We start from the raw sequence: 16,215 nt of genomic DNA, 5'->3' as shown, positions 1-16,215 counted from the left end.
CCATGCACCCGAACCCTCCAACCACCAGGACCACAAGTGCCAGCCCAGGTCCTTGATCTCTGTCTGGTTCTTGCTGTGCCCTTTACCTGGAATGCCTCTCTACCTTGTCACCTGGCCAGCTCCGGCTCATCTTGAAGGATGAGTCACTCCCTGACCTGATTCCCAGTCCGAGGAGGTGCTCTTCCTCCATCACAGCCTGTTTGGAGTCAGCCAGACCCAGGGTCAAAGCCCAGCTCTGCTACTCACCAGCTGTGTGATATTGGACAAATCACTTCACCTCTCTGGTCTTCACTGTACCCATCTAAAACATAGGGGTAACTAATGATACCTTCCTTATGGTTTGATTTGATGGTAAAATGAGATAAAGCAGGTAAAGGATGTGTCACAGCACTGGCACGGACACATTGCTCATTTCATATTTCTCTAATTACTAAATCCACTATTATTTCATTCATTCATTCCATTGGCATTGAATTCTTTGAGGGGTAGAGAAATAGCTAAGACACAATCACATATATGTTAGCAATGGTGGCAATGTGTGAAGTCTTGCTGTGTAAGAGACAGTGTAATAATTACTTTATATGCACCTCCACACACCACCCTGTGGAGAAGAATATGGAGTCATCACTGTCACCATGTTGCTGATAATGACACAAAGGCTCAGAGTCCCGTAACAGTGAGGCAGTGAGGGCCCAAAGCCAGCCATCCTGATCCACCCTCTGCTCCTGGACCAGACACACCAAGTCAGGACATCATATCCATCCCTTAACCTATACTTCAAATACAGTCCCTAGTATTTTCCTTTGTGTTACAAAGTAGGTAGAGAAGACATTGTGGCCCTGGGGGAAACTGAGGCATGCAGAGCATTCCAACTGTGCACTCCTCTGTGGGGCTTTAGCTAAGCCCATGGTGGTCATCTGGGACTATGCCCACACTGTGGCCATAGAACCTCTGCAGTCAGCTTTCTGTCAGTAGGACACTCTCCCCAGAATGTCCCAGCAGCTAAGGCTCAAGAGGCTCTAATACCCTGAGGTAGATAGGCAACCTGGCTGGTTTAGTCTCCTGGGTATTACAGAGCTGCCACACCCAATCCCCACCCAGTCTTAGCAGAGCACGAAGAGCCAGAAGACTTGGTAGATGATCTAGACTCAGTCACAAATCACTTCCCTTACCTCCTGGAACTTAGCTCCTGCTGGCCACGCTTGTGACTAGCCAGGGCCAAACTCCTCAGCACCTTGCAAATAGACTTTCTGACCTAAGCCATCCTGGTGGATCCCAGTGGATCCTCTCTTGGCCATTCCTTAACAAAAAGCGAAACTTCTCAAGCTAACGATACCAGACATCCGGAGTGCACAGACCTGTCTTTTGCTATAAATAAAGTCTTAGGGAAAACCCAGAAGATACTCCAGAGAGGGAAGAAAACACCCCATTCTCATTTTTCTCCATGTGTTCCCTATAGGAAATTCCTATAAGAAGAAAGACCTGCTTTCTTGCGAAAATAAAAAACCCCACTTTGCATCGAGGCAGATTTTGCACGCTTGAAGAATATTTATAGCCAGCTTCCTGGAGACTTCTCATCTCCTCTTCTGCTCCTTTGCAAATGAAGCACTTAAATCATTTTACAATAATGTTGTCTTTTTAATAAGCCTAGTCAAACGGAGTTTCCACTGATGAGGCACAACATGTTTTAGCAACATTTCTATCAATTGTTTCCCCTCTCCTACGGGAGACAAGCGGGTGTGGTTCAGAGGCCGTGAATAGGGCCAGGGGTGTCTTCAGAATGCACACATGGCCTGAAGGAATATCTGCCTCCTAACCTTTACCAGGTACTCTTGGAAGAAAGTAGACCACATGCAAGGGGATGCCTTGTACCTGTTCCCTAAGTGTGGCCACCAGACCAGCAGGTTCAGCATCATCTGACAGCTCATGAGACATTCAGAGTCTCCAGAGCCACTCCACGCCTACTAACTCAGAATCCCTAGGGCTGGGGACCAGCAACTATAGTCTAATACATCCTCCAGGGGATTCTGAAACTCTTGAGTAGGAGAACCACTACTCTCACATGGCATGACTCTGCAGCAGGTTCACCTTGGGGCTCATTAAATGAAGCAGTGAAAGACTCCCCTCCCCAAGATTCCCTCCTGGGTCAAATCCACAGGAGATGGGATGGGGAAGCTACAGGGTACATAGCTCCCCAACCCCCCCCCCCCCCCCGCCCAGGTGATTCTGATGCACTTCACAGTATAAAAGCAACCAGTAAAAAAAAAAAAAAAAAAAAAAAAAATCAAAGTAACTTTTTGGTGGAGGGGAAAGAATTAAAGACCTTTCTTCAAAGAAAATCTTACTTGGGCTCCAGTATGCTACATTTCACCAAATCTGAGCTGCCTCTGATTATAAGATGCACCACTATAGAAATAAGAAAAGAAAGTGCTACCAATTTTTAGTGGAAGGTGCCAGTGATTTTCAAGATGCATCACAATCACAGAGAAGCGGAAAGGTGAGAAATAATGTGCATTGGGAATCAATAAAATACATTATTAAACCAAAGAAATGCATCTATTGCCATTGATAGGTTTGGGAGTTCTGAAGTCCTTTGACCTCTTCTTAGCCCTTTGACAGAGAGAATCTTGGGACTTCAGAAGATAAATCTTCTAATTACTGCATCCAAAATAAGGCAAGCCAAAAAGCAGAGGAAGAGATCTGTGCCACATATATCCAACAACTGAACTTATATCCACGGTATATGAAGGGTTGCTACAAATCAATAAGAAAAGCAGTAGAAAATGGCCAAAAGACTTGAAAGACCACTTTGCCAAAGAGGGTAACAAGCAGCCAAAAACATATGAAAAGCTGCAAATTAAAATCATGATGTTGGATTACTGCATGCCCAACAATATTGCTAACTGAAAAGGATAATACCAAGTGCTGGTAAGAGTGTGGAGCAAGTGGAATGCTCACCCATTGCCATGGGAAGATAAATTGATACATATAATTGAGCAAACTGTTTGTATCAACTAAAACCCAAAATAGAAAGAACTTAAAACCTAGCAATTCCATTCCTAGTGATTTCTTTTTTTAAATTTTATTTTTTTTTTATTTATGATAGTCACACAGAGAGAGAGAGAGAGGCAGAGACATAGGCAGAGGGAGAAGCAGGCTCCATGCACCGGGAGCCCGACGTGGGATTCGATTCTGGGTCTCCAGGATCACGCCCTGGGCCAAAGGCAGGCGCTAAACCGCTGCGCCACCCAGGGATCCCCCATTCCTAGTGATTCCTTAACAGAAAATGCATGATCTGTGCACCAAAAGATGTGTGGAAGGATGTTGACGGCAGGCTTATTCATAAGAGTTTAAAGCTGGAAATAACCAAATGTTCATTTAGAATAGAATCAATCAGTAGTGCTCTATACACATGATAGCACGTTATACGGCAGTGACAATGAGCAAGCCACAACTGCCCATAACATGGATGATTGTCACAACAATGTCACATGAAAGAAACCACACAAATGGGTACACACATTTGATTGCATTTAGGTAAAGTTTAAAAATAGGGGGTAAAAAACCCCATCAATATTGCTAGAAGTCAGTTCAGTGGTTACCCTTGGAGGGCAGTGGCTGAAAGGGCCACGAGGGTGGGTTTGAAGGGAGCTGGGAATGTTCTGTGTTTCCACATGGCTGTTGATTGCCTTGGTGTGTTCAGTTTGTGAAAACTCATTGAGCTGTATACTTATGAGGTGTGTGCTTTTTTGTACGTTGGACCTTAATATAAAGTTTACAAAGGAAGAAGAGGGTGGTGAGAGAATCTGGATAGGAAGAGGAAGAAACCATAACATTTGGTCCACTCAAATGTCCTGTTTTGCCTCCTATTTGAATTCTTTAGGGAACTGCTGTCATAACCTTGGTTTGTAGTTCAAGATGATGTCCACAAAAGCACCCCTCTTCTATTCACTGTACGAACATTCCTGAAGTGGTACTTTGCCAGGTTACTTAGTACCCCTTTTCATGAGGACTCATAGAAGGAACTTCTCTGATATTTCCATACCAGAGAAAATTAGGATTATCTCAAGCAACAGGTGTGTGTGTGTGTGTGTGTGTGTTTAACTTGGGGGACAACATGTCTTTGAAATATCTTAATATCTTGCTTCCCTCTTTGCTTTGTTTGCGAAGAAGCTCAGTGTCAACATTTCAGTTCACCTTTCATGGCTCCATTTTGTGTTTACTGTGCACCAGGGACTGGGCCAATATGATGAACAAGACACACCCCAGCTCTTGGGGCCTCAATTAGAACACACCCATCAGTGCAGTGGTGGGAAGCACAGGGCTCCGGGATCACATATGGTAGGAGCCAAACTGAGCACTTGGGTGGCTCAGTTGGTTGAGCATCTGTCTTCTGCCTGGGATCGAGCCCTGCATTACGCTTCCTGCTCAGCAGAGAGCTTGCTTCTCCCACTCCCTCTCCTGCTCCCCCTGCTTGTGCTCTCTCTCTCTCTGTCAAATAAGTAAATAAATCTTAAAAAGAAAAAAAAGGTAGAAGAACCACCTGAACTGGGTGAAAAAGGATGACCAGGCATTAACCAGGGGAGGAGGGTGGAGAGAACAGCCCATGCAAAGTCTGTGAAGTGAGAGCAAGTCTAAGGTTCAACAGTAAATTTCTATTTCCTAAGTCTTCCTCTGGTTGGATGCACTCTTCAACTCTTCCTTCCCGTTGCTCTGACTTTCTTAGCTTTTAAACTATATCCTACTTTTCCCAGGCCCTATACGTCTTTTTATAACCACGTACAACACAAAGACATAGAGAACCTGAGTAGAATATCGTGCAGGTGCTGATACTTTGAATGCTCAGTTCAGGTCTCAGAAGCCTGGCCCCTCCCTTCCTTCTCCCAGCGTGGCATAAGCTGTAGCCCAAGCTGTTAATGATGCTTAATGATGCTAACCTCATCACTCTCTCCAGTCTCCCCCAGCAGCTGAGGCACCCCCCAAACCCCCAAGTCCGACTTGACAGTTTGTGATGAATTACTGTATCAAATGTCAGCTCAGTTGGAAGGAGTTTCTACAGGGAAGTTACTGATATTCCCAACCCACGCAGAGCTCTCTGATTTTTTGCTTCTGCTGCTCTACCAATGCTACTCCCTGCAAGAGAGGTCAGGCTGCGTGCTCTCTAGAGCCTTCAGTGAGACTGGGGGTGAGGGGCTTGTGTGCCATTTCCTCTCCTCCTTACAGTATTTTGCCCAAGAGGGCATACCTGTGGTACAGCCTTTCCACCCACCCTCACCTAACTCTCTGTGATACGACTGTCCCTTCCAGGAGTCCCTGCCTCTTCCTTGCCCATGGGACTCAGACAGAGAACCCTTGGTGGGGAGAGTGGACACAATTATAAGAATGAGAAAGGATGGAAAAGAGATAGCCTGCATCCCCAAACTTCATACATGTCCCCATGTGAGCCAGCCAGGGTCAGCTCAGGCTGTCCACATAGGAAAGAGAGGGTGTTCTGTTGGCTTAATCACAAACCCAATTATAGCCACCACTATCCATAAACCAAACCAAGCAACATTATTGTAATAATAGCAACACGGGCCCACAGGTGTGGAAAGCTCCAGTTTTGCTCTAAATTGATGAATATAATCCCAAGTTGCCTCAGGACCTTTGCACTTGTCACTTCTACTCTTTTCCCCAGATCTGCACATAGATGGCTATGCCAAATGATTCAGAACTAGACTCAAACATCTCAGTGCATGGAAGATTTCCTGGACACTTAGACAAAAAATAGCCACCTCCCCTCTGACAGTCACCTCCCTCTGCTTAATATCTACAGCACTGTACCATCCAAAAATAGTTTGCTTGTTTATTTACTTGTGGTCTGTCTTCCTCAGTTGGCCTGGGGACCTCGTGAGGACAGGGATTTTTGCCTTCTCCTTAGCTGTATCTGAGGTGGCCAGCTGAATGCCTGGTACATGGAAGATGCTCACACATATTTGCTCAAGGGATGAATAACTGGACTTCCTTTGAACTTCAGGAGGCCCCTGCAAACTACCTAGGACTAAGGATGAGATGAGATGGGCAAAGCACTCACCCAGGGTGCAAAATTTTAGGGAGTGCCAAGAAACTCAGAAACCGAGATAAATAACATTCTAATGCAATATTTAAGAACGTCAAAATTAATGCCAAAATCCATGATGAATAAAACATCAAAAATTTAAATGAAGACAGGATCCCACTGTGCCGACTGCCTTACTTGCCTCACCTTAATCCCGGCCCACCAGTCCTGTGTTTATTTGAAATTTTGGTATTTGGCTCATCATGGATTTTTTTGCATTAATTTACATTTTAAAAGATACTGCACTGAAATATGATTTATCTTGCTGAGTTTTTGGCACCCCTTTAAATTTCATGCCCTATGCACGCGACTTACTTGAGTCCAGGCTCTGAAAAACTAAGCAGAACAGCAAGTTTCCATGAACAGCTCTTCCTTGATCGCTCCACGGCTCTTTGACCGTGACCCACATATACATTATATGGATCTGTTAAGGAATCTGGAATTTTCTGTACTCCCCTTGGGGGCAGGAACCGTCTGGCTCCCATCCTCATCCTCAGTCCGTGAACTCAATACCCCGCTAAGGATAGAGGACGTAAGCAATTGTCATACCCTCACCCCACAACGTAATCTCCAATTACATGTCCCTTTCCACGCCCGAGAGGTGACCACCACTCTGAATTTGGTGCTATTATTTCCATGAAATAGCTTCACACTACAACCATAAGGCATATGTCCCCACTCAATATACAGTATTATTCTGCATATTTAAAAAATTAATACATCTGATATCATATTTTAAGTATTCTTTCATAACCTAAATCATTTGTCTTCAGTGCTATGTTTTCAAGGGCAATCCATGTAGATCCATGTACCCTTTGTGGAAGGGTCAGGAAATTTTTTCTATAAAGAGTCAGATGGTAAATATGTTTAGTCTTTGTAGATCATAAATTCTCTGTCACGATTTCTCAGCTCTGTCATTGCGGCATGAAAACCACCAGAGACTGCACACAAATGAATGGGTGTGGCTGTGTGCCAATAAAACTTTCTTTACAAAAACAAAAACAAAAACAAAAATGTAGCCAATTGGGTTCAGCCCGTGGACCATAGTTTTCTGCCTCTTTATTCATTTTTACTTTTGGCAACTCAAATTTTCACCTAACAAAATGTGTTCATTCTCTTATTGATAGACTCCCATTTGGGTGTTTACATTTCTTCAGCATGACAAAGCCACTCCTATATACTTCTTCGTGTCTCTTCTTATATAAATGAGAGAGATTCTCTTGCATATACACTCAAAATGGAATTGCTGGAGCACGGTGTATGGACAGGATCATCTTGTTCAGAGACAAAGTTGGGTTGTTCAAGAGTGAAGAGATCAATTTACACTCCCACAGCAGCGCATGAATTCCTGCTGCTATACATCCTTGCCAACACATGGCAACTCAGCCTTGGATTTTGCCAATTTGAGGTGAGAAATGGTACCTATTGTGGTGTTAATTTGCATTTCCTGATTGCTTACTTACGTTAAGCATCTTTTCATGAGACTACTGGCCATTTGAATTCCGGGATGTTTGAACTCTTGACACAAGAGTTCCCCTCTTGGGACCTGCCGATTCCTCTTTTTGCCCATTTTTTTCCCTACTGGAGTGCTTTTTCTTTTTCCAATTGATTCAAGAAAGTTCTTTACATGTCCACATACTCTTTGCCAGTTATATGTATTGCAAATTTCATGGCCCAGTATGCGGTGTGTCTTCATCTAACGCTTTGATAAACAGAAGTTGATTACTCTAATAGAGTCAAATTTGTCAATTTTTTCCTTGTGATTTGTCCTTTCATGACTTACGTGAGAAATTCTTCCCCTTAGAGTCAGGTGATATGAGTTTGCATCTCAGTGCTACACATGCTAGGTGTGTGACCTTAGGAAGAGACGTAATTTCCCAGAACCTCAGTCTCCTCCTTTGCAAAATGGGGACAAGGACTGCATGCCACCCCCACCCCCCACACACACACCCAGGGCTATTTTGAGGAAGCTTGTAAAGCACTTAGCACAGTGCCAGGCACATCATCACCTCCCTGGTCAACCTCGCCCCACCCAGGGACCCCACACAGGAGGCATGCAGTACCTTGCTCTCTAGCAGGTCTGCATTCTGCCGGAGTTCATTCCGGGACTTTTCCGATTTTTCTAGCTTCTGTCTCAGCATCGTAAGCTCCTCCTACAAAAACAAACACTTTAACAGAAACCATCCTGGAGCAGAGGCAAAGGTCCCATGCGGGTTAAGAGCAGCTGGGGAATGGAGTAGTGGTCCTGTCAACTCAACTGATGATGCCCAGATACTCAGCTCATTCCCCGTTTCTGAATCTCAACCTCCCAGTCTAGGGGCTGAATGCAAATCCTCAGAATGAGTCCATTGTTTAACCTGGGACTGGGGATGCCTGAGTGAGATGGTGCCCTAGGCCCTTCACCCTCTCTGAGACCACTCTTCTGTCAATGGCTCAGCGTCATGTTTGCAGTACCACCATCAGGAGCTGCCTCGATGCGCACCCACAGAAGACCATTGGGGTGAACTATGGAATGTACACAGAAAGGGGTCCCAGGCTGTCATGGAGAGAGAACCAGGGAGACCTCTGCAAAACGGGACACGGCATGACTCCCAAAATATATTTCTAAGTGTAATATGCCAGCGGCAGAAGCATATGAACAGTATGCTATCTTTTGTGTATGAGAGAAAGAAAGTCTGCATGCATGGGTGAATGACTAATTCTGCAAGAATAAACAACAGCAAAGATAAACCAGAAAGCAATCGACGTGGGTACTGTAGAAGGCGGGTGCTACCAGGGTAGAAGAGACAGCAAGAGGAGTGTTCTCCAAGAGGCAAAGAGATCAAGGACTCAAGGATTCCACCACCAAGTTTCTCTGGGATGGACAGTAGGTGTCCATGTGCCGCTGGGTGGTAATGGGGTATCTGACTAACACCCACAAGTCTAGAGTGTAGCCAGACATGGGACAGAGGGTGGTCTATGTCTGCATTGATGGAAGCCAAGGGATATCTGGAAAAGGGCAGTAGGGTTGCTGGGCAGAGCATTTCCAGATCAAGAATCTGCAGGGTGGGACACTGGGTCTGGACGCAAGCACTAACATGGGGGTGCAAAGAGGGAGCGGCCACCCGGCGCCCTGCCTACCACGTGGACTGACCTCCTTGGCATGGAGCTGCTCGTCCCCAATAGTGGAGCTCAGCAGTGGCCGGAGGGAACCGAGCAGCTGCCACCATGACCAGTCCTTGACCGCCAGGAACACAGCCACATTCTTCTGGATGCACTGTGAGGCCAGTCGGCAAATCTGCAGGGAGAAGAGGTCAGAAACTTGAGGGGAGCCCTTCCCAACCTGGGGAAGGTGAAGGAAAGAGAGCAAGGGGATGGCAAAAGGGACGGAAAAAGTGGGCTCATGGCTAATGGAAGAGATTGGGTAACTTAAAAAATTTAAGAGCTTCTTTTCAATGGTGCCATAATAGCGCTGCATAGTGACAGGTGGTAGCTGTGCCTGTGAGCCGAGCACAACATACAGACTTGAATCACCATGTTGTACGCCTGAAACTAACGTAACACTGGGTGTCGACTTTATTCAGCAAAAGTGAATATGAGAGACTCCTAACTCTGGGAAAAGAACAGAGTAGTTCGTTTGGGTAGTGGAAGGAGAGTTGGGTGGGGGGGATGGGGTGACTGGGTGACGGACACAGAGGGGGGCACTTAACAGGATGAGCACTGGGTGTTATACTATATGTTGGCAAATCGAACTCCAATAAAAAATACACAAAAATAAATTAAAAAAATTTAAAAAAGAAGAAGTAAATAAAAATGTTGTTAAATTTTAAAAAATTGTTTTGAAAGCCTCTTCTCATCAAGTTGGGCTCTGGGCATTGGATGTTATGCCACCATATAATTTTGCATGACCTAAGAAGAAGAGGAAGATGAGTCCAAAATATTATACAACACCACCTTGTATGGGGCTTAGATTCAGAAGCCACCATGAAAGGCAAATCATTGAACATCCCTGCAATTGCCCACAAGACACAATGGCCATAATTATGTCTCGAGGTGATATTTAGGGGCTAGGTATCACTTTAAGTGAATTTAAACACAAATCCCAGGCTTCTCAAAGCGCCAGAAGAGCTTATTAAAACACAGATGCTGGGCTCTGCCCCCAGAGGGTCTGATTCAGTAATCAGAATTCAGTAATTCTGAGTGGGGCCCGAGAATGTGCATGGCTAACAGATGCCAGGTTGGCATGAATACTGTTGGCCTGGGGACCACCCTTGGAGGGCCACCGGCCACATTCATTCACGTCTCAGGTGGGAACCAACATGGTTCCCCAGCATGGTTCTCATGCCTACTGAGCCAGAAGATCCGTCCCCATCATCACCATCATGAGAGCCAATGCTTGCACAGCTGGTACGGCTCTCCCTGCAGGCCAGGCAGCATGCTGAGCACCTCACAGACTTAGCTCAGTTCACACCGCAGCCCCGGGAATGGAGGCGTTACTGTCATGTCCATTTTACAGATGGGGAAGCTGAGGCAGAGTGGCACGCTCAGGTGCTCAGCACCATACAGCTGCCCGGCTAAGGGGTTGGGATTTGCACCCCTGCAGCCTGGGTGCAGGAAGAATCTGACGTCTTAATTAACCTCTATTCTAAATAATTCCAAGGGCATAAGCTACTGGAGAGCAGTGGGCCAGTGGGTTCGCCCACAATGTTTCAATTATTAATGTTCTTGCATTTGCCAAGTAAGTATACTTGAATTTACAGATTCACATAAACCGGAGGCGCATGTAATGAGACTGCATGCTAGTAGTACTTAGTAATGAGGATACTAAGGTAACAGCAACTAGCATTTATCGAGCAGCTGCTCTACGGCACGTACCATGCTAAGTGCACACGACCCCATTTCACCTTGACCCAGCTACTAAGCGGTGGAAGTGAGATTCAAGCATAGTTCCTATTTGTCAAAGCTGGGCTGCCTTTTTTTTCCATTGCTCAAGCAACAGGGAAGTTCAGTCTCCAAAGGTCTCAGAGGATAGTAGCCCAGGGTAGCTCAAGATTGTGGACTCTGAACTCTGAACTCAGGTCCCCTAAGCCTCGGTGGCCCGGTCCTGTCATGTCCTGCCCACTGACCCATGAAAGCCAAGTTCTCCAGAGATGGAACAAGTGGAGGCCATAACACACCAAGCAGGGCTTGGACCGCCCCATGATATCCAGATCAAGTCTGACATCGTTGGTAATTTGACGTCAATGTCCTAGAGACAATCACAACATCTTACAAAGTGTCACTTTAAAGTCCTGCCATTTAGGGTGAGTCTGTGGACCAGCAGCGCTGGCACCATCGTGGGAGACCTGCAGAGCCCTGTGCTCACCCCAGACCCACTGGATCTGCAAGTGCATGTTAGTAATATCCTTTAGGGTTTCATGCACCAGCGCAAGTGTGAGAAGCGTGAGATCGCAGCCCCCAGATCAGCTCGGATGCTGCTTTGCCCGGATCTCACACCTCTGCAGGGATGACGAGGCACGCTAGCCACCATACCTTCAGCTTTTTGAATTCCTGCCGAGACAGAAAGCCCTTACAAGCCGCCTGGAATAAAAGGATCCTGTGAGACGCCAGCTTCTCCCGCTGCCTCTCAAGCCTAGAGACCACGCCTGCCTTGAGGAAAACCTGGAAGGAGAGAAGGTGGCAGGTGACTCCTCTTTCCCTTCTTCTAGCTTCTGGATGCTCAGAGCACGGCCCCATGAGCAGCATTGTCACCACTGAGGAGCCTGTTAGAAATGCAGAATCTGGGATCCCACCCCAGACCTGATGAACCAGAGAGACATTTTAACATGATCCTCAAGGGACCTAGGCACATGTTTGCTTGAACACCACAGCTAGGAGAGACTTGGCCTAAAAGTCTCTGTGCACCAGGACTGCCTGGAGAGTGTGGGAAACACACAATCCCAGGCTTCACCCCAGGAAAGCTGGTGAAATCCCTGGGTTTGGTGTCAGGCCTGGAAATGTGCATTCTTTCTGGGAAGAGCTGCCAACCGTCTGAAAGAAACAGTGCCCTCGAAATACTCAGTCCTACTTTAAAAGGAGGGGCAGAGGATGTTGGGGGGCTGAGGGCAGCCCTCCTAGGCTAAGAGAGGAGGGGGCCAGGCTTGTGCCATCTACAAGAGGTGCTCAGGTAGCTAACAGAAAAACAGTTTGCAGTCCACAGTCTCCAGGCCTCTGCTCATCAATAATGGATGGAGGTCCCTCTGCAGCAGAGTGATCAATGCCTCCTCGGCACCCTGCAGGGCCGCCTTCCATAGACTGCAGGACATGCAGAGGGATTTTCTGAGAACCTGATGTTTTGGGGCTGGACCTGATCTGGCCAGTGTGCTAAGGTAGAATAGTCTGTGTCACCCCACTAGAGGCAAAGGAAAGATGCCCTAATGGCCGAGGACTTGAGTCAGTGACAGGCGAAGGGGTCACTTTTCAGATGCCCAGCTGCTGCTCATTTCTGTAACCAGCCTGCCGTATTTCTTTGCCAGATGTGGCTTATCACCCCCAAAGATGTTCAATTTCTCCAGGGGCACTGGATTAATCAATGATAATATGTTAATCAGTGATATTATCAAGCAATGGGGCACATTATCAACCAATGTTGTGGATCAGAACCAACCACTTGATACATGGAGGGAAAGTACTTCACACGCACAATCCTATATGGCGGTTATTGTGATCCCCCCACTTTATGGAAGGAGACATTAAAGCTAAAAATGGCATTCCCCCCACAACCCTCCACTAGCAAGTGGCAACAGCAGGCCTATTTCCCTCTGCCTGACTCCAGACTACAGTTACCACTGAATGCAATTAGCATTTGCATGGCATCTAGGTTTTTCAAAGCTCTTTCTCCTATGTCCCATTTTAATAAAAAAAAAAAACAAAACTTATGAGGAATCTATTGGCCTGGGGAGATTATGTAATTGACTCCAGTTCACATAGCTGGTGAGCTGCAAAGCCAAGTTCACCTCCAGTACCCCATCCTCATTGTCAACATGAAGCTTCATTTCCTCCTTCACTATGATATAAACGTCTGAAGCTTGGGGTTGAATTGCAATTTGATTCCAGGTGGAACAAAGGGTCTCCATCGATTGGCCATTCCCCTAAACCTATTTGCTGTAATGGAGACCACTCTACCTATCCCACAGCGAACCCTCCCCCCACGGGAAAATGAGAATTTGCACATCCAATCCGCGTGAACTCTGTTTTGCAACCTTGCCTGGCCTTACAGAACACTTCCTATCCACCAGAGCCACCAAGACAATTAGCCTCATTGAAATAAAGACACGATTGACTCATTACCTATCAGATTGCCTCAATAATGACTGTATTAATTTCACAAGCTAGCGAGTCCCAAAAGCCGCTATAAAAAAAAAATCAATGATCAAAATGATGACAGCTCTAGTTCGTATATTACAAAAGGCGGCGGGTGCTGCCAAAACCACTATTGATTAAGTATGAAGCTTTCATTAAAAAGATAATTGGAAACGACCATACGCAGAACGGGAATAAGTCACCGGCTGTGCAGAATCTTATCTTGATTTTTTTTTCCTTCTAAAGAGCATCTTGCCAGCCAGAAGGCCAACTGCATGTGGGATACCACCTTTTTCATAAATGTCATGGCCCTCAGCACAGGCCTTGATAAGGCACCAGGGGCTGAGAATCACAAAGAAACATCTAAATTATTTGCTTTTTGTGGGTCCAATGGCTTATTGGACCCAAGCAGAGTGTAACATCCCAACAGCCCCACATTTAAGGAACCTACTAGGGCTACTGCTAATGCAAGCTGTTTTCCTCCGAAAATGCTGAAGACGAAGGTCTAAAAAAATCTGATATGACAAGAGCTCCCATATCTGGGACTGCTAAGGAATTAGGTCCTGTCTTAGTCATTTTCCAGATTAGAGGAGATTCATTCTTTAAACATTACAATGTTAGCCTCTTTGATAAACGTTTCGCCCCCCTGACAAATGCATTCAACAAGTAAATGACAACTGGCTGATTCCCATAGCCAACTTGTGGGATAAGAAGCAGTGGCTCCATTTTACAGATGTTGGAAGAGAGCCCCAGAGAGGCTAAATCACTCATGATTCATGCAGTTGGGGAGTGGCTGAGCTGGGGTAGGGACCAGGTCTGACTGGTTCCTCTGCTTCATGACCTTCCCACCTAGGAAGTGTCCGATCCTGCCACACCTAAGACTGACACCTGCGCTGAAGGGTCACAGGCTAGTCTGGTTTCCAAAGGATGCATTACTGTAATTTGCTCTCGACTGTTTCTTAATGGTTTTCTCAAGAACAATGATTTTCTTTATTGGGATGGGCTTCTTCTAGATTTCTTGCCCATGAGAAAATGTGTGTAAAGACTTCTCCTGTTTTCTTCCATGCTCTACAATAGCCACGGGGATGATAGAGACTGATTTTTATATTCATGAAAAAACGGAGTAATTATCCAGACCAGTGGTTCTCAAACTTGAACATGTGCTGGAATCCCCTAGAGGGCTTGTCACAACCCACCCTTCTGAATCCAAACCCACAGAGTTTCAGATTCACTAGGTCTCAGGTGGGGGCCTCTGAGAGTTGATGTTTCTAGCAAGCTCTCAGGGGATGCTACAGCCACCACTGGCCCAGAGACCCTATTTTGAGGATTGCTGGTCCGCAAGGATGACATTTTTAGAGCAAAGGAACAAGTGCTCTGATTTCAGGCCATAAAGACCCAGATATATTTCCACTAATAAATAGCAGACCCTACAGTATATTGAGAAGACCCTGAGAAGAAGATATGGGTTTCCATGGGAGCTTTAACTGTCCTCCCTAGCTACCATAAGGCCTTTAAAAGGTATAGCTCCCTCACCAATAAAGAAGGGATTTACCAGGCACCTGGGCAGCTCAGTGATTGAGTATCTGTCTTTGGTTCAGGTCATGATCCCAAGGTCCTGGGATCGAGTCCCAACTCCGGCTCCCCATGGGGAGCCTGCTTCTCCCTCTACCTATGTCCCTGCCTCTGTGTGTGTGTGTGTCTCTTATGGATAAATAAATAAAAATTAAAATAAAAATTAAAAGGAAGGAGTTTACTAATTACTAAATTTCAATGGGAAAGAGGAACAATATGTGAAATGTCCAGCTTGGCACCTGGCCATGGGGATGGGTGGGGATGGGGGGGGCGGATACCAAGGACCGACAGGTTCGTTCCTTGGAAAGGCTTGCAAAAGTCCAATCACTGCTAACTCCTAGCGGGATAAATCAGGTTGAAACCACAGTAGACTACAGCTTCCACCACACATTTTTGTAGGAGGCCTGTGGGGAGAGGCTTGGGTGTCTTTGGGGCAATGACTATATGAAAGATTATGAGCTCTCCAAGAAAGCAGGTGGGACAGGGTACTCAGGGTTCCATGAATGACCAATGGTCAATGATGCCATCATGGTGGGCTTCTGGAGACCAGGGCCCTTCCCCCAGCACCTTGCATGGCATACGGAAGTGGAAGGTGGTCAACAAAGGTTTACGGGTTGATGCTAGTCAATCAGGAGATGAGTGGAGAAGTGGATGGAGCAATTTTTCCTTTGGTTTATTCTCTCTCCAGTTTCTATTTCTGAACTTTGTCCCCCACCCCCACCTCCCACCTACCACATGATGCTTGAGTTTATAATCTCCATACCCCACTTCCCAAACTAGAACCCATGGAACACTGGTTCTGGGAGATGGTAAGGGTTCTCCCACAAAGACAAAAGGATGGGAGTCCCGTAGTCAAAGAGTTTGGGAATTTGGGAAGCTCTGAATATATTTTCCTTCTTGAAAACTGAGTGGATATACGGGTATATCAGACTCCGTGAAATTCTTCCCTAAATGTTGAAACATTATTGGAAAGGCTTTTGGCTTAGTTTGGGAAAAGCTATTCCTTTCAACATTAAAATCATGTGCCTTCTCATGGAGCCCTAACTTTTCACTTTGCTGCTAATAAGCTAGGACTATAGTCGGGTTACTGTTGGTTTCAAAGTAAAAGTTACAAGCTCTGAGTGAAGAGGAGAGTTTCTTCTTGCATTTTATGGCAGCTTTTCCTGAGACTTAGAAAGTCACAGTGATGTGCAGGGTGTTAACTCTTCCAGACCACTGAGGTCCCT

The 16,215-nt window shown here is 45.9% G+C and overlaps 1 protein-coding gene across 1 annotated transcript in view; it reads right to left on the bottom strand.

Moving 5' to 3' along the window:
- MYO18B (myosin XVIIIB) overlaps window positions 1-16,215 on the bottom strand; it is a 208,846-nt gene that overhangs the window by 103,387 nt on the left and 89,244 nt on the right. Inside the window, exons 22-24 of the mRNA XM_072722461.1 lie at window positions 11,609-11,737; window positions 9,231-9,374; window positions 8,161-8,250 (exon numbers count right to left, since the gene is read on the bottom strand). Coding sequence (XP_072578562.1) covers window positions 8,161-8,250; window positions 9,231-9,374; window positions 11,609-11,737 — 363 coding nt within the window. The remainder of the gene's footprint in view (window positions 1-8,160; window positions 8,251-9,230; window positions 9,375-11,608; window positions 11,738-16,215) is intronic.

Source organism: Vulpes vulpes, chromosome 10 (assembly GCF_048418805.1).
Source record: "Vulpes vulpes isolate BD-2025 chromosome 10, VulVul3, whole genome shotgun sequence".
In the NCBI taxonomy this organism is placed as follows: domain Eukaryota; kingdom Metazoa; phylum Chordata; class Mammalia; order Carnivora; family Canidae; genus Vulpes; species Vulpes vulpes.
Note: the sequence above shows the minus strand (reverse complement) of the source record. Positions and strands in the feature narration are given on the sequence as shown.